Here is a 26,345-nt window from a genome sequence, read left to right as displayed (position 1 = left end):
GCCTTGCTTCACTCGGCCCGCTGCTTCACGGCCGCTTGGCGCCGATGCTGTGGCCCAGGCGGCTAATCCCGTCTTCAATCTGAAACGATAACATTGTTTCATTCACATCTTTATTTTGTTACTTTCTAAAAATAATTACAAAAACAAGCATTTCGAATGTTTTTCCAGATGATTTTTTTCGATGAATTATTTTTTTTAAAAAACATGCATTTAAAAAAATTTTTTGGTTTGTAAAAAAAAATTACTTACAAAAAACCCTGCAGTTTAATTTTCTTATTAATGTTAAAAAGCAAAGGCACAATTTATATTTCTTTTTAAATATTATTGATTATTTTTAGAAAATATGCAAGATTTATATATATATTTTTTTATTTTATTTTAAAATATTATTACATTTTTAAAATGGCCCCTATATTTATTTTTATATAGCATTGACCATTTTTTTAAAACATGCATGATTTATATGTTTAAAATATGTTTTAATATATTGATAAATTTTTTTTAAAAATGTATGTTTTGAGAATAATTTTTATCATTGCTTATTTACACATTTATTGCTTATTTTTTGTTTTAAAAATTATTTGGTTTGTTAAAAAATTGTTTTAATGTTGATTCAATTAATTAAAAAAATATTATGAAATTAAAAAAGCAGGCACAGTTTATATTTGTTTTTAAATAATATTGATTATTTTTAGAAAATATGCATGATTTTTAGATATTTTTAAAATTGTATTTTAAAATATTATTTACGTTTTTAAAACAGCGCCTAAAAAAATGTTTTTTAAATATTAAACAAAAAAACATGCACAGCTTTATTTGGTTATTTTCGAAAAACAATGACAAAAACAAGCATTTCCATTTTTTCCCCCAAATAATATTCCTTATGTTAAAATGATATGTAGTATGTATTTATTTTTAAATATTCAGTTAAAAAACACAAGTATGCTTTTGATTTGTTTTTAAAAATATGAAGCCATTTGTCAAGTGTCAAATGTCGGGTGCTGTGCCACACATTATTCTTCTTTTAGGGCGTGTAGCGAAGCCATGCGTAGTGAAGGCTTGAACTTTGACAACACTAATTATTAGTAATTAGTTGGGATGGATGAAAATGAATAATACATTCTACCAAGCTGTGTGTGTGTGTGTGTGTGTGTGTTTAGTCCCTCCCATTTAAATCAGAGCAAGAGAGAGAGAGAGAGAGCGAGAGAGAGAGAGAGAGAGCGAGATAGACGCTCCGTTCCGTGATTGGCCCCCAGCGGTGCTCCAATCACTGCTGCTCTCATTCCCAGATCCCACACGGCTCACGGAGCAGACGAGGCCTGGTCTTCCTGGCTCTTTTACCTTCATGGGCTCTTGCATGGGGACTTTTCTTCAGAGGATGCTGACCCTGACCTTTTGAATGAGGATGACGCCGCTGGGGAGGAAGGTGCAGCAGGTGCTGCTGCTGTTGGTCCTGCTGAGGTCCTGCGCTGCTCAGACTCAAGAAGGTGGGCTCTCACTCACACACACACACACACACACACACACACACAGACGCGATTACCCTTTGGAGGTCGTAAGTGGAACACTCCGATGCTGACCAAAAAACACCTGCATGTCCGCCACAAAGTCACAACCTGCTCCGCAAACTCCACAACCTGTTTGCTCTGACTCACCTGCACCGCTCCCACCGCACACACACACACACACACACACACACACACAGTTGTGCAACATTTCAACACACCAGCCAAGACTTTGAGGGCAACTGAAGTCTAAACTCCAGTCATCCTTTCCAGTCATCATCCTTGGTCTGTTTCAGCACTCGTTGGATTCTTTTCAAAAAGCTTTGTCGCCCAGAAAAAGAATATTTTTTAAATAACTTTATTAGAAATTGTTTTTGTCAATATTTTGATGCTATAAATATTAAAAAATAATATATATTATTTTAAATACTAGAATTTTATTGTAAATATTTGATAGGTTACAAATATACTATATTTAATTATTAATTATTATTTAATTATTATTAGATATTTTATTGTAAATGTCTTTTAAAAGTACATTTATTTAATAAAATGTTATTAAAAATTGTTTTTGTCAATATTTTAATGCTATAAATATTAAAAAATAATATATATAATTTTAAATACTAGAATTTTATTGTAAATATTTGATAGGTTACAAATATATTATATTTAATTATTAATTATTATTAATTATTATTAGATATTTTATTGTAAATGTCTTTTAAAAGTACATTTATTTAATAAAATGTTATTAAAAATTGTTTTTGTCAATATTTTAATGCTATAAATATTAAAAAATAATATATATAATTTTAAATACTAGAATTTTATTGTAAATATTTGATAGGTTACAAATATATTATATTTAATTATTAATTATTATTAATTATTATTAGATATTTTATTGTAAATGTTTTTTAAAAGTAAATTTATTTAATAAAATGTTATTAAAAAATTGTTTTTGTCAATATTTTGATGCTATAAATATTAAAAAATAATATATATAATTTTAAATACTAGAATTTTATTGTAAATATTTGATAGGTTACACATATATTATATTTAATTATTAATTATTATTAATTATTATTAGATATTTTATTGTAAATGTCTTTTAAAAGTAAATTTATTTAATAAAATTTTATGAAAAAAACATATGTATACCCAAAAACAATTCATGAGAAAAAAATATCATGAATATTATATTTTTAATTATATTATAAATATAATTTTAAAAATATGTATTGGTTTTTTAAAAAATGCTTTATTGATGTCAATTCAATTTTTTTATTTATTTTAAATTATTAAAATGTGACATTTTTGGTAAATATTGTATTTTGTTAAATGTATATATTTTCCAAATAATTATGTAATTATGTTAAGTCAATATTATATGATATTAAGTTTATATTTTATTATAAATATTAGTTACTGTATGCTTGTAATTCTATTTCAACTGCAATTTCTATGACTTTGTGGACTGTTTCAAGTCTTATTTGGAAGTCCTTCTGATTATTTGTTTGTCACGAGGTTATTAGGAATATTTTGAGGCGTATTTGGAGCCCTTCTGATGATTTATTTTGCCCCAAATTGCCGCTGTCATTAGTTCCTTGCAATCTGACACATTTGTTGACATATTCCACCCGCTCGCTCGGGTTTGCAGGCTCGGCGTGCGTACCTGCGAGCGCGTGCACGTGTGCAATCTCGTGCCAAGTTTCTGTTGACCTCGCTCATTGTCGCAAAGGCTCCACTCCGAGCTGATTATTACCTCCGCCCCGCCTCCCCCCATTCTGTCTCCGAGGTGGAATCTCGGTAACGACAACACGAAAACCTGATCCGTGTTCCCAAAAATCTCCTCTTATGTCATCCTTTGGATCGTTTCTTGTGTTGACTCGAGTGTTTCTACTCTTTTATAACACGATGAAATCAATAAGTTCACTTTCAGTGAGTGCACTCTGCTCCTTTCACAGACCAGCTGTAGAAACGCTAGTCAAAGATCATCTATTAGCTAAGGAGCGCTCTGATGTTTTTAGGAATCCACAAAAGTCAAAAATGTTCTATTTTGTATCAACATTTTTTGTGCAAAAAATTACAGAAAAAGTGTGCAAAAAGTGTTGTCAATTAACAAGAAAAATAGTCGTAATATGACCTTTATCCAAGGTCAAGGGTCACAAAAGGCCCCCCATGTATAGCTGTCTCAGGCAATGCGTATTACAACCGAGTAATAAAAAATCTGATCTTTCAAGAATTAAGTTGTACATTTGGGAGGAAAAAAAAAATCTTAAAATGATAAGAATAAAGTTATAAATTTAAAAGAAAAAAATAATAATATTACAGGAATAAAGTTATAAATGTAAAAGAAAAACATCATCATATTACAGGAATAAGTTTAATAAATTTATAACAAAAAAATCATAATATTACAAGAATAAAGTTGTAAATTTACGACAAAAAATGGTAATATTATGAGAATAAAGTTGTAAATTTACAAGAAAATAATCAAAATATTACAAGAATAAAGTTGTAAATTTGCAAGAAAAAATCTTAAAATGATAAGAATAAAGTTATAAATTTAAAAGAAAAAAATAATAATATTACAGGAATAAAGTTATAAATGTAAAAGAAAAACATCATCATATTACAGGAATAAGTTTAATACATTTATAACAAAAAAATCATAATATTACAAGAATAAAGTTGTAAATTTGCGACAAAAAATGGTAATATTATGAGAATAAAGTTGTAAATTTACAAGAAAATAATCAAAATATTACAAGAATAAAGTTGTAAATTTATGAAAAAAATATTGTAATATGACGAGAATGAAGTTTAAAATTTACGAGAAAAAAAAATCATAACATTATGAAAGTGGTCTCGTCAGAGTGCTCCCTCCTGATTGCACAAACAGTGGAGGTTTGCAGTCGAAGGAGTCAAATGAGTCGAAGGAGTCGAAGGAGTCAAAGGAGTCAAATGAGTCAAAGGAGTCGAAGGAGTGTGGTGTTATATCAGATGTGCAACATCGTCATGCTACAGTTTAGCCATCTTTCAAAAAGGAGGCCATTGTTTATCTGCATGCATGTTCATGCCAATCCCTTTCTCTCTCTCTCTCTCTCTCTCTCTCTCTCTCAACCGCCATCCATCTGCCAGCGCTGAAAGTCGTCCTTTGACAGAAAACCCACTCGGCCTGTTGACATTCCCAGCCTCCCCCAGCTGCAGCCTGTGCATTGTTTGCACGGCGCTCATGCCATTACCCCCCCCCCCCCCCCCGCCCCCCAACGTGTTCAACGACTGTACTCTCGGTCGCCCTGTGCATTCCTCGCATAGAGAGGTTAGCGTGCAGGTTAGCATCTGTTGGTCAATAAGTTGTTACCTTTCCCATCATCAAGGTTCCATTTTGGCCGTGATGCAACCTTTACATCCTTTAGCATGACACCATGTGACCATGTGACCATGTGACCATTTCTTGGGGCTAAGCATGTGATTCAGTGGCCTGACCCAAAAATAATATCAGGTAGCAAGTCTTATCAGAACTTTATTGACACACACACACACACACACACACACACCTTGCCCTCGGTACTGTTATCTACACCACAATATTTTCTACATGGGGGTGTTCCTCTCCTGGATTAACACCCAAGCCGCTCATTATCATTCTAATAATTAGCCTGATGTGTCCACGTTCTTCTACTAAGTTGTGTAGTCACCCTGATGGAATGTGTTTGTGTTCTAATGAAACATTTCTATACCCGGAGGATGTTTTTCTACCTTTGGAGTCGCCTTAGAGCAGCGCCCGGCCCCCAAGATCTGGCAAAGATCCTCTATATAAGAGCGCTCTGCTGTTTTTAACATCCAACTGTAAAAACGCTAGTCAAAAATCCTCTATACTGTATGACAGGAGCACTCTGCTGTTTTTAGGAACCTACTGCTAAAAAGTCTAGTCAAAGATCCTCTATATACCAGGAGTACTCTAGTCAAAGATCCTCTATATGACACCACTCTGCTGTTTTTAGGAACCTACTGCTAAAAAGTCTAGTCAAAGATCCTCTATATACCAGGAGTGCTCTAGTCAAAGATCCTCTATATGACACGACTCTGCTGTTTTTAGGAACCTACTGCTAAAAAGTCTTAGTCAAAGATCCTCTATATACCAGGAGTGCTCTAGTCAAAGATCCTCTATATGACACCACTCTGCTGTTTTTAGGAACCTACTGCTAAAAAGTCTAGTCAAAGATCCTCTATATACCAGGAGTGCTCTAGTCAAAGATCCTCTATATGACACCACTCTGCTGTTTTTAGGAACCTACTGCTAAAAAGTCTAGTCAAAGATCCTCTATATACCAGGAGTGCTCTACTCAAAGATCCTCTATATTACACCACTCTGCTGTTTTTAGGAACCTACTGCTAAAAAGTCTAGTCAAAGATCCTCTATATACCAGGAGTGCTCTAGTCAAAGATCCTCTATATGACACCACTCTGCTGTTTTTAGGAACCTACTGCTAAAAAGTCTTAGTCAAAGATCCTCTATATACCAGGAGTGCTCTACTCAAAGATCCTCTATATGACACGACTCTGCTGTTTTTAGGAACCTACTGCTAAAAAGTCTAGTCAAAGATCCTCTATATACCAGGAGTGCTCTACTCAAAGATCCTCTATATTACACCACTCTGCTGTTTTTAGGAACCTACTGCTAAAAAGTCTAGTCAAAGATCCTCTATACGTATACCAGGAGTGCTCTAGTCAAAGATCCTCTATATGACACGACTCTGCTGTTTTTAGGAACCTACTGCTAAAAAGTCTTAGTCAAAGATCCTCTATACGTATACCAGGAGTGCTCTAGTCAAAGATCCTCTATATGACACCACTCTGCTGTTTTTAGGAACCTACTGCTAAAAAGTCTAGTCAAAGATCCTCTATATACCAGGAGTGCTCTACTCAAAGATCCTCTATATGACACCACTCTGCTGTTTTTAGGAACCTACTGCTAAAAAGTCTAGTCAAAGATCCTCTATATACCAGGAGTGCTCTACTCAAAGATCCTCTATATTACACCACTCTGCTGTTTTTAGGAACCTACTGCTAAAAAGTCTAGTCAAAGATCCTCTATATACCAGGAGTGCTCTAGTCAAAGATCCTCTATATGACACCACTCTGCTGTTTTTAGGAACCTACTGCTAAAAAGTCTTAGTCAAAGATCCTCTATATACCAGGAGTGCTCTACTCAAAGATCCTCTATATGACACGACTCTGCTGTTTTTAGGAACCTACTGCTAAAAAGTCTAGTCAAAGATCCTCTATATACCAGGAGTGCTCTACTCAAAGATCCTCTATATTACACCACTCTGCTGTTTTTAGGAACCTACTGCTAAAAAGTCTAGTCAAAGATCCTCTATATACCAGGAGTGCTCTAGTCAAAGATCCTCTATATGACACCACTCTGCTGTTTTTAGGAACCTACTGCTAAAAAGTCTTAGTCAAAGATCCTCTATATACCAGGAGTGCTCTAGTCAAAGATCCTTGATATGACACCACTCTGCTGTTTTTAGGAACCTACGCTAAAAAGTCTTAGTCAAAGATCCTCTATATACCAGGAGTGCTCTAGTCAAAGATCCTCTATATGACACGACTCTGCTGTTTTTAGGAACCTACTGCTAAAAAGTCTTAGTCAAAGATCCTCCATATACCAGGAGTGCTCTAGTCAAAGATCCTCTATATGACACCACTCTGCTGTTTTTAGGAACCTACTGCTAAAAAGTCTAGTCAAAGATCCTCTATATACCAGGAGTGCTCTAGTCAAAGATCCTTGATATGACACCACTCTGCTGTTTTTAGGAACCTACGCTAAAAAGTCTTAGTCAAAGATCCTCTATATACCAGGAGTGCTCTAGTCAAAGATCCTCTATATGACACGACTCTGCTGTTTTTAGGAACCTACTGCTAAAAAGTCTAGTCAAAGATCCTCTATATACCAGGAGTGCTCTACTCAAAGATCCTCTATATGACACCACTCTGCTGTTTTTAGGAACCTACTGCTAAAAAGTCTAGTCAAAGATCCTCTATATACCAGGAGTGCTCTAGTCAAAGATCCTCTATATGACACCACTCTGCTGTTTTTAGGAACCTACTGCTAAAAAGTCTAGTCAAAGATCCTCTATATACCAGGAGTGCTCTACTCAAAGATCCTCTATATGACACCACTCTGCTGTTTTTAGGAACCTAGTGCTAAAAAGTCTTAGTCAAAGATCCTCTATATACCAGGAGTGCTCTAGTCAAAGATCCTCTATATGACACCACTCTGCTGTTTTTAGGAACCTACTGCTAAAAAGTCTAGTCAAAGATCCTCTATATACCAGGAGTGTTCTAGTCAAAGATCCTCTATATGACACCACTCTGCTGTTTTTAGGAACCTACTGCTAAAAAGTCTTAGTCAAAGATCCTCTATATACCAGGAGTGCTCTAGTCAAAGATCCTTGATATGACACGACTCTGCTGTTTTAGGAACCTACTGCTAAAAAATCTTAGTCAAAGATCCTCTATATACCAGGAGTGCTCTACTCAAAGATCCTCTACATGACAGGAGCACTCTGCTGTTTTTAGGAACCTACTGCTAAAAAATCTAGTCAAAGATCCTCTATATACCAGGAGTGCTCTACTCAAAGATCCTCTATATGACACGATTGTGCTGTTTTTAGGAACCTCCTGCTAAAAAGGTTCTCTATATAACAAAGATCCTCTATATAATGGGAGTGCAGCTGTTTTTAGTAACATGATGCTAAAAAGGCTTGTTAAGGTCCTCTATATAACAGGAGTTTTCTGCTGTTTTTAGGAACCTACTGCTAAAAAGGATAGTCAAAGATCCTCTATACAAGGAGTGCTGCTGTTTTTAAGAACCTACAACTAAAATGATAGTCAAAGATCCTCTAAATGTAAGGAGTGCTCTGCCCTTTTCAGGAATCTATTGCCAAAAACGCAAGTCAAATATCCTCTGACAGCATGCTGTAGGAAACTACGGTTAAAAAGAGGCTAGTCAAAGATCCTCTATATAACATGATTTGTGCTGTTTTGAAGGACCTACTGCCAAAAACGCTTGTCCAAGATCCTACATTTGACAGGAGCTTGTTGCGCTTTTAAAAAAGCAACTGTCGAAAGTGATACACAAGGATCCTCTTTTTTGTAGAACCTATGGCCTAGTAGTCAAAGATCATCTATACGTCCATCTGCTGTTTTTATATCATCGATTGGTACGACTTCCAATGGAACCCAGAGTGAGTCTTTTTTGCGTGTCCTCTGTGTGGCTTCTGGGCTGGTTGACATTTGAATAGCAAAGCAGCCTGAAGTTGACATAAACAAGGCCTTATCTAAATGTACTGTATGCCCCCATCCACCCCCCCCCCCCCCCGCGCATACACTCCTTCTTACAGCACAGTCATTCATTGTGTGCGTGCACAGTCCCACTTCTTGCAACATGAAATACACTTTGTATCATATTCATAGAGACGTCATGCTGCTTTGGATTTTTACAAAACTTGCAATCATTTCAGAAATAAATATTTTATGTTGTTATTATGGGCTGTTGCGTGTGGAATTTAGAGGGAAAAATGAATTTATTCCATTTTGGAATAAGACTGTTATGAATGAATAATATTCATTCATTTTCTACCGCTTATCCTCACGAGGGTCACGGGGATGCTGGAGCCTATCCCAGCTGTCTTCTGGCGAGAGGCGGGGTCCACCCTGGACTGGTGGCCAGCCAATCACAGGGCACATATAGACAAACAACCATTCACACTCACATTCATACCTATGGACAATTTGGAGTGGCTAATTAACCTAGCATGTTTTTGGAATGTGGGAGGAAACCCAGGCATGCACGGGGAGAACATGCAAACTCCACACAGAGATGGCCGAGGGTGGAATCGAACTCGGGTATCATAGTAATGAATATATATTTTTTTAATGAATGTATTCAATTTAGGAATATACTGTAACACATACTGTAACAAAATGAGGATAAATAAAGGGAAAGATTGATGAAAATGCATATTAAATATGCATATATAGATTAGTATTATGGGTAGCCATAATTCTCGACGCAATATTAGCATAAAAATAGAATATTGGATGATATCAGTGTGTGATTTTTTTCCAGATCATAAAAAAGGATATTTAAAAAATGCTGTATACAACACATACTTGTTCATTCTACGCATATTGGTTTTGGAAATTGACAGTCGACAATAAAGTTTTATAAAGTTATACTTATAATATTTACTTTATGAATGAGGACACAAAGCTGGGATGTTTGGGGAGTTGTTGGTGTATTTACTAACCAAAATGCTTCATTCAGTTTGTTTTTTTTGGGGGGGTGGAAAAGATTTCGACACCCTCGTTCTTATAAATATTGGCGCTATGGCCTGGGAAGTACAGTGAACAATGACGTTATTGTTTGTATGAGAGAACCGTTTGACCTTTTGATATGTTGCAAACTGAATGGAAAGCAGTTTTTTCTTGATTTGTTTTCAGTGGTGGTGTGTACCGGCACCCAGAATGATTTGAGCATGACGGGAAATTCTGAGATCCAGTACAACTTGATGAGGGAGCGGTACAGGGGCTGTGAGATCGTCATGGGGAACCTGGAGATCACCATGATGGAGCACACCAGAGACTTCTCCTTCCTGCAGGTAAAGACGCTCAACCGGAGCACCGACGTCATCATCACCCAATTATACTCATCCGCTCGTTAAGTGGAATCTAATACACTGTTGGCAAGCTCAAAAATAAGGCACTTTTTATTTTTATTTTTTTAATATTTTGTATTATTATTTTTGCAATATATTTTATACACACAAACAGTATTGTGCTTTCATTACTAATAATTATGTATATTTTTGTTCATTTGTAAACATTTATTTTGTAGTATGTATTTATAGACACTTATTGTGTTATTAGTTTTTGTTATTGTTTTTGTATTAAAAATTTATATATCTATATGAATGATTTTTATTACTATTATTTATACACATATTTATTTTTTATTTTACATTTATTTATTTTACAGCATATACTGTATATAGTAAAAGTACAAAAATCAAAGACACTTTTTATTTGATTATTTTTAGTATTGTTATTCTTTTATTTGAATACACACACAGTATTTTACCTTTACTATTAACTTTGAATATTTCTATTCATCTTTAAATGTTTGTATTTTGTTGTATGTATTATGTATTTAGAGTAAAAAAGATGCTTATTTGTTATTATTTTATTTGGTTTTAGTATTTTAAAAAATAAATAAATAAATAATATATATATATTTTATTACCATTAAACAAATAAAAAAACACAATTTTTTTAATTTTAGTGTAAAAAAATCTCTCTCTTTCTTTCTCTCTCTGTCTCTCTCACTCTCTCTCTATAATATATTGTGAAGTATGTGTATCTCGGCAATTAACAGTGTATTGTACCCCTTCCCCCCACCCCACCCACAGTCAATCAGGGAGGTGACAGGCTACATCCTGTTTGCCATCAACGAGTTCAGCCGCCTGCCGCTGGACCACCTGCGCGTCATTCGTGGCACCACCCTGTACGAGGACCAGTACGCCTTGGCTGTGATGGTCAACTACCAGAAGGACGGCCAGCACGGCCTGCAGGAACTGGGCCTCACGCACCTGACAGGTACAGTAAGCAAGCGGCCGCGTGGTATGCTGTACTCTACGTGGACGGGCGAGCGCTTTAGAACACCCATGCAGCGCCGCCCGCCACGCCTTTTAGCCTACCTGTCGTTGCGGTGAAGTCACAGCAATGTCGTTCTCTCAACTGCCAGTGAAACATGAGCCCCTTCCGCCGCAAATAAAGGCAATATCCCAGACTCATACGATGAGTCACAAACATGTTGTGGCTTGTTAGCGTAGTAGCTCCTCATTTACATGTGCAATGTCTGCCAAACACAGAGATACTGGAGGGAGGGGTGAAGATCTTCCAGAATAAGTACCTGAGCTACGCCCCACGGGTCACCTGGCTGGACATCGTGAAGGACAGCACGGCGCCCATCGTCATCGACGACAACGGACCTGACAGTGAGCGAAAAGGAGATGTTATTTTGATAATTCAATTAAATTTAAAATAAAACCTCCTCCTGGGGCGCTGTTGTCGTGTCAGGGGAGACGCAGCAACGGCCTCAGAAAAATAAAGAAAATAGAAGATGAATGAAAATGAAGATGCGGGTATCTTTTGGTATAGTGTATTATAGTGTTTTATGTGCCTTCAAATGATACATGGGATAGTAGCTTACAAATATTTGAACGTATTTTGTGGTTTTCGTCTTTCAGTATATGTGTCTAAAAAGAAGGTGCTGTCATATTTTGCCCGATTATAAAAAAGTGTTTCTTTACCACATTCCTATTTAAAAATATAAATTATAGAATATGGTCGCTTCAATTGTTTTTTAAACCTATCTCAACCTCTAAATGGCAAGTTGTGCTCAACTTTTAAGCCATTAAGTCCTTAAATGACTACAAAAATGTTGTCATGTGACAGTCACGTGACACGACGTTATCCAAAATGGCAGCGCGTCAGGTAAGCTAGCTCATTTCTGATAGCTTATATTTTGCCAGTAAATGTATTTTAAAGCCAGTTCAACCATTGTTACCGCATTTCTACAATGTGTTCATATGGAGCAAGTTTGGAAAATCTTTTATATGTCGGTTTTTTAGCATTAAAATTGCTGCGTTTCTCACAGTAGCAAAAAATGCTAAACAGTTCACTCATCGTGAATGAGCATATGTATTTTCATTCAACGTACAATTGTGGTAGAAGCACAACAAAAAGCTTACCCCTCCCACACGAAGTAGCAACAGCAGAGCAGCGTTTTCTAACCAGGTTCTAAACATATTTACTTTGTTTCTCATGGGGATAATGACGTTTTTGTATCATGTATCAAGTATCATGGGCATCCTGGATCATTGCGTCATTAAGCCACGCCCCCAACCGGAGTCCAAACAATGTAAAAATTGTCATCTCATTCTAAACAGGAAGTATTGGACAAATTGGACTTTCAACCAAATTAATCTATGAAATTTAAAAAAAGGATGTTTATATTGTCTAACTACAATGCGTTGGAAAATGGTGCTTGTAATAGAAGCCTGTGGGACATTTTTTGTCCTCTAGGGACCCGAAAGGGTGGGGGGGGGGGATTTAGAATCTGACCATGCAAAAAAAAACAACCACAACAAAGCATCAAAATCTATTTTACTAATATAATTACTAATTTGAAAAGCAAAAACAGTAATTGGGTAAAATTGGTATTTAGAGGATTAAAATCATCAAAATATTAATGTGTTTGCTATTTTTTATTAGAACTCAAGTTGATTGAGATATCTAAGCAAAAAAAGTATAAAAATATGAATCTGTTTTGTTTTCATAGAAGTTTTTGAAAGGGTGGGATTTACAAAGTACCCGCACACAGTGCTGTCTAAGGGTGCGGGTACATTTTTGTGGGGGCACCTAGTCAAATATTCATCATATTTTCTTTAAATGTGATTGTCTCGTCTGTATATCTATACCAATAAAGTTGTCATAAAGTCATCGTAGAAGACCTCCTTTAATAACGACTGTGTGTCCTTATCAGAGCCTTGCAGTGCAGCATGTGAAGACGTACCGTGTTGGGGTCCAGGAAACGACACATGTCAGATCTGTGAGTGTTTTTATCCCCCCCCCCCAAATTGTGTGTGTGATTATCAAATAAACATATCCTTAAATGTCCCCTCCCCCCAGTGACAAAGACAATCTGCGCCCCTCAGTGCAACGGTCGCTGCTTTGGCAGAAACCCCAGCGAGTGTTGCCACAACGAGTGTGCTGGGGGCTGCACGGGACCCTTGGATACCAACTGCTTTGTGAGTCTTTTTCCCCCTCAAGATGTCTGCCTCAGCGCCTCTGACTGGGACGTGTATCAAAGCTACCTCTGCCCCTTTTGCAGGCTTGCAGGAACTTCAACAACTCGGGTTCCTGCGTTCCTCAGTGTCCCCAGACGGTCATCTACAACAAGCACACCTTCAAACTGGAGCCCAACCCCAACGCCAAGTATCAATATGGCTCCATCTGTGTCGCCCAGTGTCCCAGTGAGTACTTGCAGGTCTTCTTATGCATATTTACGTAGCTTCCGACTGAGAAATAAGAAACAGACTTGTGAAAATAAACCAATAACAATAGCATAATGCGAGTATGGATCTGATACATGAATATAGGATCCCTCCACCCACCCTCCACCCTCCACTGAGTGCTGTTTTCCCCCCTGAACAAACATCTATATGCTCTTCTGTCACAGCAAACTTTGTAGTGGATGGCAGCTCCTGTGTGAGCAACTGTCCCTCGGGTAAAATGGAGGTGGAGAAAAACGGTGTGAAAAGATGCGAACTCTGTGGAGGTCTCTGTCCTAAAGGTAGGTACTTTAGGTACCTTTAGGTACTTTACTTAAAGGTAGGACTCGTTCATTTGTGGTTACCACATCCAAACACAATGCTGCAGTCCCTTCACTCTATCCTGGTTATTGAAAACTATGCTAATGACTAAATCATCTTTCGTGATTCGTGATTGAATGCCGCCTATTATTAGTCAGAATATTTGCATATTTAAATTTGACATATTTTTTGAAGCTTTTTCAAGCGTAAAGATGTCTAAATGAAGTCAAGTATAAAGATGAAGCAAAAATTATCCTCCCATTTTGTGTGGAAGTGGTAAGTTTTTTTGCTTGGTAAGTTTAGAAAAAATAAATTCCAGGCTAACTGGTTAGGTCGCTAGCTTCCTGGCTAGCAAATGTCTTGAGTCCCAGTACCATCACAGTTGCACAATGTGGTGTAAAAAAGGAATAATAGGAGTGAAAAGTTACTTAGGTGGGTGTTATTTCATGTCTACAGGGCTCTAATCATGTTAAAACCCCTATGTAGAAAGCCAAATGGGTTTTCTGTGCTCTAGCAAATAAGAAGCGTATGTAGAGGGTCTGATTGCTTCAAATATATACAGTATATATATTAACAAAGTTCCTATGTTGGCAACACTGACCCCTCCTGATTTGCCCTCTTAATCCCTGGCAGACCAAATGAGTTATAATGTGTTTATGAGCGAGGGCCAGCAGGTAGTGGCAAATCTATTTGTGGCAGTTGAAATTGATCTGTGGCGGGCCTCCACAAACGAATGAAGGTACGTGAAACGTTGGCTCATGAGGATAATTGAAGTGATTCTCCTTCCTGTCAGTGTGCCGCGGGACAGGGACTCAGAACCGGCAGACTGTGGATGCTCTCAACATTGACAGTTTTGTCAACTGCACAAAGATCCAAGGCAGTCTTCACTTCCTGGTGACCGGAATCCATGGGTAAGATTCTTGGTTCGAACGGGCTGTGTCACGATGTGATCCAAACTGGGAACCCAATCGGTTCAGCGCATGTGCAACTTGCAACTTCTTCTTCTACAACATCACATGCTGCAGTGGAAAAACATATACAGCCATTTCTAAATGGAGGCTAGCTATCTGCATGATCTCAGCTCTGCTCTTGTCTCTATAGTGACGATTACAACAGCGTGCCGGCCCTCGATCCGGAGAAACTGAAAATCTTCAACACGGTGCAGGAGATCACAGGTGTGTGTTTTTGCTCCGTGACCCCAACCCCCCGACACGCCCTCCACTCTGCCCACTGAACTCGCACAACATTTTCAGACATCCTCAGCATCCAGTCGTGGCCTGAAAACATGACGGACCTCTCTGTCTTCTCCAACCTGCAAACCATCCAAGGCCGATCACTCTACAGGTGTTCTTTTTTTATGGTTTTAAGACTTGATTTGTTCCTCCATGTTAACTAACACAAATGTCAAGTCAAGCTCAATCTTATGATCATGTTGTGTGTTTTTTTATCCCTTAAAAACCAATTTAGAGGAGTGAGCTCAAGAAGGTATAGTAATATTTTCATGTGTCCAACTCTCATTTTGGAACTTTAAAGCTGGTGGTGGGCCCCTTCATAGTCTTGCAGCGTGTTCAAGTCCGTCAAGTTGAACAATTCTTATTTTGCAGGGGCTACTCCTTGCTGGTGATGAAGATCCCCTCTCTGACCTCGCTGGGCTTACGCTCCCTGCAAAGAATCAACGACGGCAGTGTTTACATCACGGGAAACAAGAACCTTTGCTACCACAACACGGTCAACTGGACGCGAATCCTGAGCAGCAGCTCACGCCCACAGCGGCGCCAGAAGTACATTGACATCAAGGAGAACCGGCCAAGAACTGAGTGCGGTGAGTCGGGTTGGTTCCTTCATGGCGTGTCACAGGTTGAATGACATTTTTTGGTTTTGTTTTGGGGAGTAGTTGAGGAGGGACACGTGTGCGACCCCCTGTGCTCCTCTGAGGGCTGCTGGGGCCCGGGGCCGGACCAGTGCCTGTCCTGCAAGAAATACAGCAGGGGAGGAACTTGTGTGGCAGATTGCATGTTCTTGACTGGGTGGGTTTTCATGACTTTCCATTTTGCTAGAATTGTTGTTTTGCCGTGTCAGCGTATTGAAAGACTTCTCACCCTGAATGCAGGGAGAGGCGAGAGTTTGCTGACACTTTGGGAGAATGCATGCCCTGTCACTCCGAATGTAAGGTCCAGGAGGGGATGGAGACCTGCACAGGCCCGGTAAGATGTCCGCTTCCATCCAAACTGAAACACTTTTGAACTGGCGTGAACAGTGAATGTACATTTCAATGGTGCTGCACTTTCTTCAGGGTTGCGATGCTGCCACCTGGTGGTTTCACAGTGGAACCTCTGAGGCATCCTTATTGTCATGCAAGCTACAAATACCCAAACATGGTTACTGTTAGGGTTGTGAAGGATAAAGCAATGCAATCTGTGGTTTGACAAGCCTGAGAATTTTTAGACAGATGGCTTTTACAGACCTTTACCAGTACCTGGTAGCATTATGATAACAAATGAGTGATCACATCTAGCAAAGTTGCTTGCATGTTAGCAGAAACACTGCATGCCCCAACCACAGGGAGGAATGTTGGAACGGTACAGTATGTGGGCGTTGCTATGGTATGTTGTGATGCATTAACGTGCATCATCCTGACTTGATGTCGCTTACTGGAAGAGTAATTTTTCCTGTATTTGCACTTTAGTAAAGCTCAACATGACTGTGTCTCCTTAGGGAGCCGACCAGTGTGCGGCATGTGCCAACCTGCAGGACGGCCCCCACTGTGTGACCCTGTGTCCTGAGGGTGTGATGGGAGGTGAAGGGGTCATCTTTAAGTACCCAAACAAGCAAGGTCGCTGTGACCCATGTCACGCCAACTGTACCCAAGGGTAAGATAAAGAAACATAGAACCCAACATAGAAATCTACTATTTTCCGTTTTAATTGTTTAAAAGAATTTGTGAATAAAATGTCCATTAACTAAATGCAGAAATCCTTACATGTATGTAGTCACCGTTGCAATTCTAATTGCCTTATCAAAATGCCTTGCCTTATTAAAATCAACAAATGCTTTTCACACAGCCTCACTAGCATGCTCTGCTAAACTGAGCTAGCCCAGCTAGCTTCCATTCACGCTCTGTAATAGGAGACTCCGCCAACTTCCACTGGTGTTTCAGGTCGCCATTTCGACACCTTTTGTTTGGGAGGGGGCAGGTTAGTGTTTGTGATGAGATGTCGCCACAATTGAGCGGTCCGCCGGGGTAATACTTCCCCACAGAAACGTTCCTTCTCCTCTCTTTTATTGGGCAATTCTGTGATTCTGTTAAGATGGAAATCACAGGGTCTTGATGTGAATACTTTATTTTCTGCATTTAACTGACCCGATTTTCTGTCATTTTTCCTCATAGGTGCTTTGGTCCAGGAATTGGGGACTGCGTAGGGTCTTCCAGATATATTTCTGGGTAAGAATATCCTCTCCCTCCTGATATTGTTTTGTTATTTTTGCTCAAAATGAAGTAACTTATTTCTCAGGCTTAACAATGTTAATAATATTAATAACAATGTTGCTGTAGCATTAATATGCTTCGTATGCAGAATAGGTGCGCCCCATTATGTGCATCATTAGCTGCCTCTTTTTAGCTCAACAACACACGGAAAAGAGGAAGATATGTGTTTATGTCTAACTTAAAGATTGTGAAAAGTGCCGTGTTTTCTCGAAGAAGGTTGCATGTTCAAATATTGTCTTGTTTGTCTCCAGGCAAGCCACCACCGGCATCGTGCTGGGAGTTATCGCCCTTCTGTTTGTCAGCTTCTCTGTTTTCATGCTGAGTGTTTTGTACCGCCGCGGCCTCGCCATCCGTCGCAAACGAGCTATGAGGAGATACATGGCCAGCGGAGAGGTGAGTCCTTCGCTGGGGTTTGGTGATGCCTGTTTTGAATCCATTATGAGAAGTAGGGTACTTATTCAAAGTACAACACAACAAGGGAGAGTCATCCACTAGTCCCTCCTTTATGGCGGTTAATTGGTTCCAGGCCCTACTGTCAATTGGAAGTACATTTCCGTCCATTACTATTCTGTATTTATCCATCAAATGGGAGAGATAAACTGTTTACCACCTTCTAAACATGCTTTTTAACAGCTTTTTTGAGCTCTATTGACATGAAATAACACCCCTATAGTCACCTTTACAGTCTTTTACCCAAATATTGTCACCATAACATGACATATTGGGCATAGAAAATCAGCTTACCACCTTCTAACTATGCTTTTTAACATTATTAGAACCCTGTAGAAACACACATAGGGCCTCTATAGCCACCTTTACACTCTTATTAGCCAATATACTGTAGTAGACATAATAACAGAATATAACATGTGCAAGACACAGAACACCTGTTTATGACTTTATATATACAGTTTTTTACATTATTAGAGACCTCTACACATGACATAACACCCCTATAGTCTATTTTTACCTCCTGTTACTCAGATATCATAGTCATAATAAGACATATTGGACATAGAAAGCCGGTTTACCACCTTCTAAATGTGCTTTTTAACATTGTTAGACCCCTGTAGACATGAAATAACACAGCAACAGTCACCTTTACACTCCTTTATTACCCAATATAGTAGACATTAAGAGAAAAAATGTGTTATTATTGTTCCTGTTGTGAGATCATTCCTAGCTGCAATAAATGCCTGTTCTTCCGGCCTGTTGCTTGTGTGTCTCACCCAACATTATTATCTCATATTTTTATTTTACTTTATTTTAGGCATTTTTGGGGCTTGAAAATGCTTAATTTAGGCAAAACATACATACAAATGGCTTAAATTTGCGCTTTTTTACCAGTACTATGAAACAACATGGTTGATGAATTCATATATTTTTGACAAAACGCAATAGAGTGAAGTCAGGAAATTTGAAGCGCAAAGTGGTGAGGGATTACTGTATGTACCCTTTGTGCACACAGAGTATTGAGCCACAGGACCCCGGAGAGAAAGGTCCCAAAGTCCACGCTCGGATCCTGAAGTCGACAGAGCTGCGGAAGATCAAGCTGTTGGGCCACGGAGTGTTTGGAATGCTCCATAAGGTTGGTGGCCAAAGCACCGTGCCCGTGCAAGTACCCTGCATATTTGTTATATTATTCTGCTTCATGTCTTTTACAGGGTATTTGGATCCCTGAAGGCGACACGGTGAAGCTTCCAGTTGCCATAAAAACTATTCACGATCGCACCGGGCGGCAGACGTTCTTCGAAGTAACTGATGTGAGCACGGACAAACAAGTATTGGCTACTAAGCCTTCACATGGCATGACGGTATCCTCGTGGCTTGTTGAATGCAGCACATGATGGTGATGGGAAGCTTGGACCATGTCAACGTCGTCAGGATCCTCGGCATCTGCCCCGGAGCCAACCTGCAGCTCGTCAGCCAGCTCACCGGCCAGGGCTCCCTGCTGGACCACGTCAGGAACAACAAGAACAAGCTCAGCCCGCAGAGGCTCCTCAACTGGTGTGTGCAGATCGCAAAGGTAAAACAGGCTCGACACATTTGACGCACGAGTCTCCATGCAAGCGTAGGCTGGTGTGTTCCTCACAGAGTATTCTGCTCTGCCCAGGGTATGTATTACCTGGAGGAAAACAGGATGGTCCACAGGAACCTGGCTGCCAGAAATGTGCTGTTGAAGAATAACTACACCGCCCAGATCTCAGACTACGGCATCGCAGACCTACTGTACCCTGATGACAAAAAGTACTTTTACAATGAGGTCAAGGTGTGTAGACTAGCAAAAAACTAGGCCATCAGTAAATGGAATGGATGTGCACACCGTATTGAACACTGCATCCTTAGACGCCAATCAAGTGGATGGCCTTGGAGAGCATCCTGTTCCGCAGATACACTCACCAAAGCGATGTTTGGAGTTACGGTAAGTTGTCCTTTCATTGCCTTTTAGTTCTTGTACAGCAGGATTCGTGCACATTACGTCAGCTGAGAGTTTTCTGCAATCAGCAGCGTGTGCTCTGACAAGAATGAGTCTGGAGGAATAGCTAATAGCCTTTTAGCTCATGGTGCACCTTAAAGGGTCCTTGACATGATTTATCGACTTGACTTAAAGGGGACCTAAAATGTTCATTTTCGGCCCCTTGGATTGACTTGTGGACTCCTTTAGAGCAGCTTCACACAATAACCCACACAGAAAGCTTTCTAGATCTTACAGAATCTGCACCTATTCCAGCTGGATTTCCTTGGATTTCCCAAACTGTTTTAAGTTATTCCACCTACGGCCCTCCTCCGGGCACGCCTACTTTGCTGTGATTGGTCACACTCAGCTTGTACAGCTAACAGATTGTACCCGGCCACGCCCATATAAAGAAGTCACTGGCTGGATGGAGGTGGTGACTAGAAAAAAACTCTGAAACCGAAGGTTCAAAACCATCCCAAACTTCTGTCAGGCTTCAAACCTCAATATCTGAAACTTTGGCATCATTTAACACAAGAATACAACATTCTGTTCATTTTTAGGTCAGAAAAGTGGAAAAAACATAATAGGTCCGCTTTAAACCTTCCTCTTTTGGAAAAGAAAACAAACTTACAGTATCACTCAACAAGGTGAACATCCAGCGGCAACTCGACATTTTGGCATGACTACTATTTGATGAAAAATCTACTGAACCAATTGGAGCATCTACCATGAGAAGAGCTTGTTTACTCTGCTTTAGCTGAGAGGTGTTGCCCCGATGATGCCACTTTAGGAATGAGGCTGAACCGCTAGAGCTAGTTCGTCACGGATGGCGCCATCGACTATTAATGGCATTGGCATTACAGCATGAATGATGTCCATATGTTCTTCAGCAAGCGACTTTCTGCTGCATGGAGAATGACAGATACAATTTGTATTTTGCAGAGGGGGTGGGAATGGTTTGGGAATGTCGGGAACTGTTGAATGTTGCTTGTTTTGTTTTATGCCACACATTCTATATTCCCCCGTTGGTAGGCGTGACAATCTGGGAGATGATGTCCCATGGAGCCGAGCCGTACTCCACCATGCGGCCACAGGAAGTTCCAGATCTGCTGGAAAAGGGGGAGCGACTGTCCCAGCCTCCCATTTGCACCATTGATGTCTACATGGTCATGGTCAAGTGTGAGTTGCTTTTTTAAAGAGTGTTTGCTTTGGCTCAGCGCTATCCTTCGCTGCAGCGCCGTTCACCTTTTGCGGTCTCGCTATGTTTTTGTGCCGTGTTGGTGATTTATTTTTTATTTTTTTACAGCCTGGCCTTTTAAGAAGAATTGCATTGTGGGCAGTCAAGTGTTGTAGTTCTGTTCCTAGTTGGTTACTTCAGATTATTCACTTATTTATACCTATTGCAGGCTATTTTAGAACCTATCGAGGGAACACTGTACTGTAATTGTGCTGGCGGGATGGATGACTAAAGATGATGCCACCATGCCAACAGGTTGGATGATTGACGAGAACGTCCGTCCCACATTCAAGGAGCTTGCCAATGAATTTACCAGAATGGCGAGAGACCCTCCTCGCTATCTGGTGATAAAGGTAAGACACGGCAGATACAGCTCATAGACATTACTCAGAAACACGTCATAATGGGACTGTGGAACCATCGAAGCAGGGGGACCCACTACGTCGATCGTAGGCTGCAAGTAGATCATGTAAACATCACTTTGTCGCTGTCATATGATATTAATATTCACTACCAAAGACGTATTTATGTTATTTTGCTCACCCTTAAAGAGTTTGGCATTCATTTGGTCCTCGTCAAAGAGGCAAGAAGAAGTGAAAAGGCATGCATGCAGGAGGTTGCACATTGAAAGGAAATTTAAACTCATGCACGAGCGTGCACCCGTGACCGTAGTGAGGACAAGCGGCATAGAAAACACTTGGATGAAACATCAACATTCAATTTGACTCCGGAATACGCTTGTATGCTTCACTCTTTTCTTGCCTTTTGTTGCAATTCCCTGTGCAGGACAGATAAATAAATAGATATTATCACTTTCTCAATAGTATTTCAGAAAATAATTTAAAACCACTAGCATCAAAATATGGCGTTAGCTGCCTAAGGACATGTACATTATCTTTAAACTCTGCACACACTTAAATGGAAACCAGGAACCAGTCCAAGCTGAGTACTCTCCATATATCCGAGTATACTTTTTCATGAGATGATATACTGTAATACAATAGGAGTTAAAAAGTTGTGTAACTTTTGGGAGCTACTTTACGTGCTATCAATGAATAACTAATGTGTTTGTTCACCTCCAACAGGAGGATTGCAACCAACAGGACGCGCCTCCTGATGAGTTTGCCCAGCGGAGTGCAGACCTGGACGACCTGGAGGATCTGGACTTTGAACTGGAGGACCGGGTGGAGGAAGTGGAAGTAGATGGCGTTCACCCGCCCTCCCACTACCTGTCCCAGTCCAGAAGCCTCAATGGCCTCACCCGGCTGGATACTCACAGGGTACTTCCTGTCCATTTGAAAGATATCGTCGCATAACTTCCTGTACGTGACAGCGTTGTGTTTGCTCAGGTGGTTCCGGGCTCAGCGGGCGGTGCTGGTTATCTGCCAATGACGGCAGGGGTTGACAACCCAGGACAGGTATGAGCATTGGTCACAACATTAGGTACACCTACACAATGCCCTGTCCAGGAACTACATTAGAAACGTGGTCCTATACTATTTCCTATACCTCGCATGCAGGCTCCGTTGCAGTCCCGCTCTCGACTCAACTCGGCTCGCACCGTGTCGGAGAGCTCAGAGGGCTGTGGCTTTGCCGTGGACTTGGATATAATTGAGGATTTAAGTCTGGATGGGAGCCCCAAGCGGGGACGTCACCGGGAGGACAGCGCCTACATGTCCCAGAGAGACAGCTTGTCCGGCGGCCCGCCTGAGACGCCGTCTCCAGAGGTGGATGAGGAGGACCAAAACGGTTATGTGCTCCCTGGGGACAGCCCGGAGAGAGGTGACACCGTCATTCATATTCATTCATTTTCTGACGCTTCTTCTCATGAGGGTGCTGGAGCCTATCCTAGCAGTCTTCGGGTGAAAGGCGGAGTCCAGCCAATGACAGGGCACATATAGACAAACAACCATTCACACTCACATTCATACCTATGGGCAATTAACCTAGCATGTCTAGCACAAAAAGACTAATAACACAAGACAGTCATCCCTCGTTTATGGCAATTATCTGGTTCCATACCCAACCGTGATTAGGAGTCAATATTAATAAATGGAATATTTGTAGTTAGAGCATATAAAGCTATGATTTTCCAAACATTCTTAACATGATTAGAGCCCTGTAGACATGAAATAGCACCCCTATAGCCACCTTCACACTCCTATTATTCATTCTTTACATCACATTGCAACTCTTATGCTGCAGGGACTCGAGACGACTGCTAGCTACTTTCTACCATTATTAGAGTCATCATTACACTCCTACTATTCTTTGGTTACACCACATTGAGATTGTGCAAGCTACAGTATCGCTGCGGGATACTTGTTAGCCCCCAATTGTTTTCATTAAAAATTCATTTAATTTAATTTATTCTCAACCCAGAAACAAACAAGAAGTCAAAAACTTACCACTTCCACACAGGTTAGGAGGAGACTTTCTTTTCACTCTAAACCTAAGCAAGGGATTCACACGGAGTGGGGAAGAAAGACAAACAAGAAGCCACAAACTTACCACTTCCACACGGGATAGGAGGAGAGCTTCTTTTCACTCTACAATGTGGAACATGTCATGGCTAACTTCATGGCTGCATGCAGTGTTCAGGTTATGCTAATGTATCTTCTCTGTAACGTTACTGACACCCAGTGGCCAGAAGACTACATATCACTTGTCTTTCCATATTTATATTTATACTAATAGGTCAAACGTCGTTGACACATCTGAAAGAATAACTACTCCTTCCTCTCATCCATCCCAGAAACCCTGCTGTGCCCATCCCGGGTCATTCCCAGCAGGATTGCCAAGTCGCACTCCTCCGGCCTCTTGGACGACCTCGTGGACGAGGAATACGAGTACATGAACAAGCAGACGAGCGTCTCGCCCAGAATCAACAAGCACCTGAAGGACCCCGGCAGCCAATGGCTCCCGGTCAACAAGAAGCGGACGTCCTCCGTATCGTCGCAGCTGACGGCGTGCTCTTGGGACGTGGCGCCATCCCTCGGCAATCGTGGCAGCTCCGATTCTGAGCAGCTGGGATCTCAGGAGGTTCAGTACGAATACATGGATATCAGGTGTGGTGAGAAGGATGAAGGCCCTCCAGCGCATGACCCGCCCCCTCCTCCTCTCGCATCACGGATGGCGGAAGAGGAGGAGGAGTATGTGGAGGACAGTAACTATCACTACACTAACAGACAGCCCAACCTGCGGCAAGCTCTTCGAGAAAACAAGGAGTTGAAGATCCAAAACAGGGATGAGTATGAGGACATGGACTGCCTGGGCGCCGTGAAGCCTGGAGACGCGGCGGTATACCAGAACATGCAAACAGCAAGCCAGGGCGGGGCCACTCACCAGTTTGGGTACGAGCCTTGCGTCAAAGTGCGAGCCGGAGTGGAAGTCGGCGCCGACCGATCCTTCGACAATCCAGGCTACTGGCACAGCAGGATGTTCCTCAAGCCCAAAGCCGTGCCGACATGAAGAAGCGGCCTCATCTCAGCACTGCATCCTATTTTTATGAAGGACCTCGTCAGCTCAAATGTAGCCTGGGGCTGGGTTTCAATTTGCGTGCTGACACCTTTTGGATGTGGCGCCCAACAGGCCCCAAATGGTGGCTGTGCTGCCCACCAAATTGTAAACAAACCGTATTTGCATGACGAAAATGAAACGTTGACAAGCTAAAGTGCTTGAGTATTCATTGACTGGGCCAAAATGGCTGTGGGTGGTCTACCTACATTGGTCCCCACCCATGGACCCACTCGTGTTCCCACAAATCTCAGGTGGAAGATTATTACGTAGATGTTGGATGTACGCGTGGTAAAAGGCGCTGTGCTAGCATCAGTTCACCTCAATTTCACACAACAAATAGCAATACTTATTTGATATTTTCCAACTAAAACTATCCAATTTGCCAATCATGTTGATATGATTGGCAAATTATTATAAATATATTTTAGTAGTTTTTGGTTCAGCCATCCAATGGTAATGGTAATGGCTTTTATTATTATTCTTTTTTCCTTACAGGTTCATTGGTGGATTTAGGAAAAAACATTGGTCAATTTATTCCTACTTAATTAATAGTATTATTATTTGTATTTTTATTTTATTTTTATTTTTAACAATTATTTTTCAAATTTTTTATTTTTTATAATTTTACTGGAATACAAATACTTTTCTGACCTCAACAAATACGGGCTGCGTTGCACTGTGCTTATAATATAAGTCGACCCCACAAGGACCCTCGCTCCTTGCGGGGTCCGGGTACTTCAGACTCAGGTTTTTTTTTTTTCAAGCCCCAAATTATGCATTTTTTTAACTAAAACTATACAATTTCCTATTTTTATACTTTTTTTAACAAAAACTTTCCAATTTACTTATTGACATATAGCTAATATTTTTATCCTTTTTTTTCTAAAACTTTCTAATTTCCAATACAGATTTTTTTGCTTTCGTCGACTAAACCTTTATTTGGGGTGGGGGGGGAGTAAATCTGCACTAAAACTATCATATATAAGAACAGACTAAAAATGTGACAAAAACGAGAAGCTTTTCATCCAAAAAATAAAATGTCTGCCAAAAACAGCATTGCCGTGCAGCAATGAACCAGCAAATTCTGCAACACCTCGCAATTTTGTCCAATCCCCGCACGTTTTATCCAATCAGATTTGTCCCCAACTCGTGCTGACATGCGCGGGTCTAAGCAATGGTGTGTCCTTGCACGGGCCGCCCAAGTCATTACCTCTTTGTTTACATTGACAAGTACATATCATATCACAAGAACATATCATACCACAGCTGTTAGTCATGCTCAACGCTTCTCCGTGAAAACGACGTGCGATTTAAAACATTGCTGCCGAATTGGCAATTGGCGAGCTGATGCTGTGTTATTGAAAAGAATCAAAAACATTGCCAATTTTGCCGCAACATTATCCCCTCAAAAAGCCTATGAAATCATGGAGGGACTGATTTAGTGTACTTGAACGCACATTGAAACACAGCCCATGGAAAAGTCATATAGCCAAATAGTTCTAACTTGTGTACAGAATTTTGTGACTGGTATTTTCAGATATAATTAAGAGCACTGAGGAGAAAACACTACAAGCTATATCCAGTATGTTTACAATTTGACATGAACAAAGTGTGTTTTTTGAGATTTGTATTTTTTTTTCTTTGTACATTTTCAATTCAAATAAAAATAATGTTTTCAAAT

The 26,345-nt window shown here is 40.1% G+C and overlaps 1 protein-coding gene across 3 annotated transcripts; it reads left to right on the top strand.

The window, feature by feature from the left end:
- The first annotated feature begins 1,270 nt into the window (after positions 1-1,270).
- LOC131106104 (receptor tyrosine-protein kinase erbB-3-like) lies at positions 1,271-25,436 on the top strand. 3 transcript variants are annotated; one of them, XM_058054875.2, is made up of 29 exons: positions 1,271-1,487; positions 10,032-10,189; positions 10,997-11,183; positions 11,459-11,584; positions 13,135-13,200; positions 13,281-13,399; positions 13,483-13,624; positions 13,831-13,944; positions 14,757-14,874; positions 15,065-15,138; positions 15,217-15,307; positions 15,431-15,448; positions 15,568-15,785; positions 15,858-15,990; positions 16,074-16,167; positions 16,679-16,833; positions 17,352-17,405; positions 17,702-17,843; positions 18,919-19,038; positions 19,115-19,213; positions 19,291-19,476; positions 19,564-19,713; positions 19,797-19,872; positions 20,941-21,087; positions 21,401-21,498; positions 22,231-22,425; positions 22,495-22,563; positions 22,666-22,927; positions 23,901-25,436. In XM_058054875.2, the coding sequence occupies exons 1-29, from the start codon at positions 1,400-1,402 to the stop codon at positions 24,614-24,616; spliced, it is 4,215 nt and encodes a 1,404-aa protein (XP_057910858.2). In that variant the 5' UTR covers positions 1,271-1,399; the 3' UTR covers positions 24,617-25,436. The 3 variants fall into 3 exon arrangements, with proteins under 3 accessions (XP_057910858.2, XP_057910857.2, XP_057910859.2); XM_058054874.2 differs by having other exon boundaries at positions 19,564-19,719; XM_058054876.2 differs by lacking the exon at positions 15,431-15,448 and having other exon boundaries at positions 19,564-19,719.
- Positions 25,437-26,345: the final 909 nt, after the last annotated feature.

The sequence above is a fragment of the Doryrhamphus excisus genome, linkage group LG18 (assembly GCF_037039965.1).
Source record: "Doryrhamphus excisus strain RoL-2023G ecotype Guam linkage group LG18, RoL_Dexc_Guam_v1.1, whole genome shotgun sequence".
Taxonomy (NCBI): Eukaryota; Metazoa; Chordata; class Actinopteri; order Syngnathiformes; family Syngnathidae; genus Doryrhamphus; species Doryrhamphus excisus.
Note: the sequence above shows the minus strand (reverse complement) of the source record. Positions and strands in the feature narration are given on the sequence as shown.

Coding starts and splice junctions, on each gene's coding strand:
- LOC131106104 (XM_058054874.2), top strand. CDS start 1,400: ATGAGGATGACGCCGCTGGGGAGGAAGGTGCAGCAGGTGCTGCTGCTG. Junction 11,585..13,134: donor CGACGACAACGGACCTGACA/GTGAGCGAAAAG, acceptor TGTCCTTATCAG/AGCCTTGCAGTGCAGCATGT. Junction 13,201..13,280: donor AAACGACACATGTCAGATCT/GTGAGTGTTTTT, acceptor CCCTCCCCCCAG/TGACAAAGACAATCTGCGCC.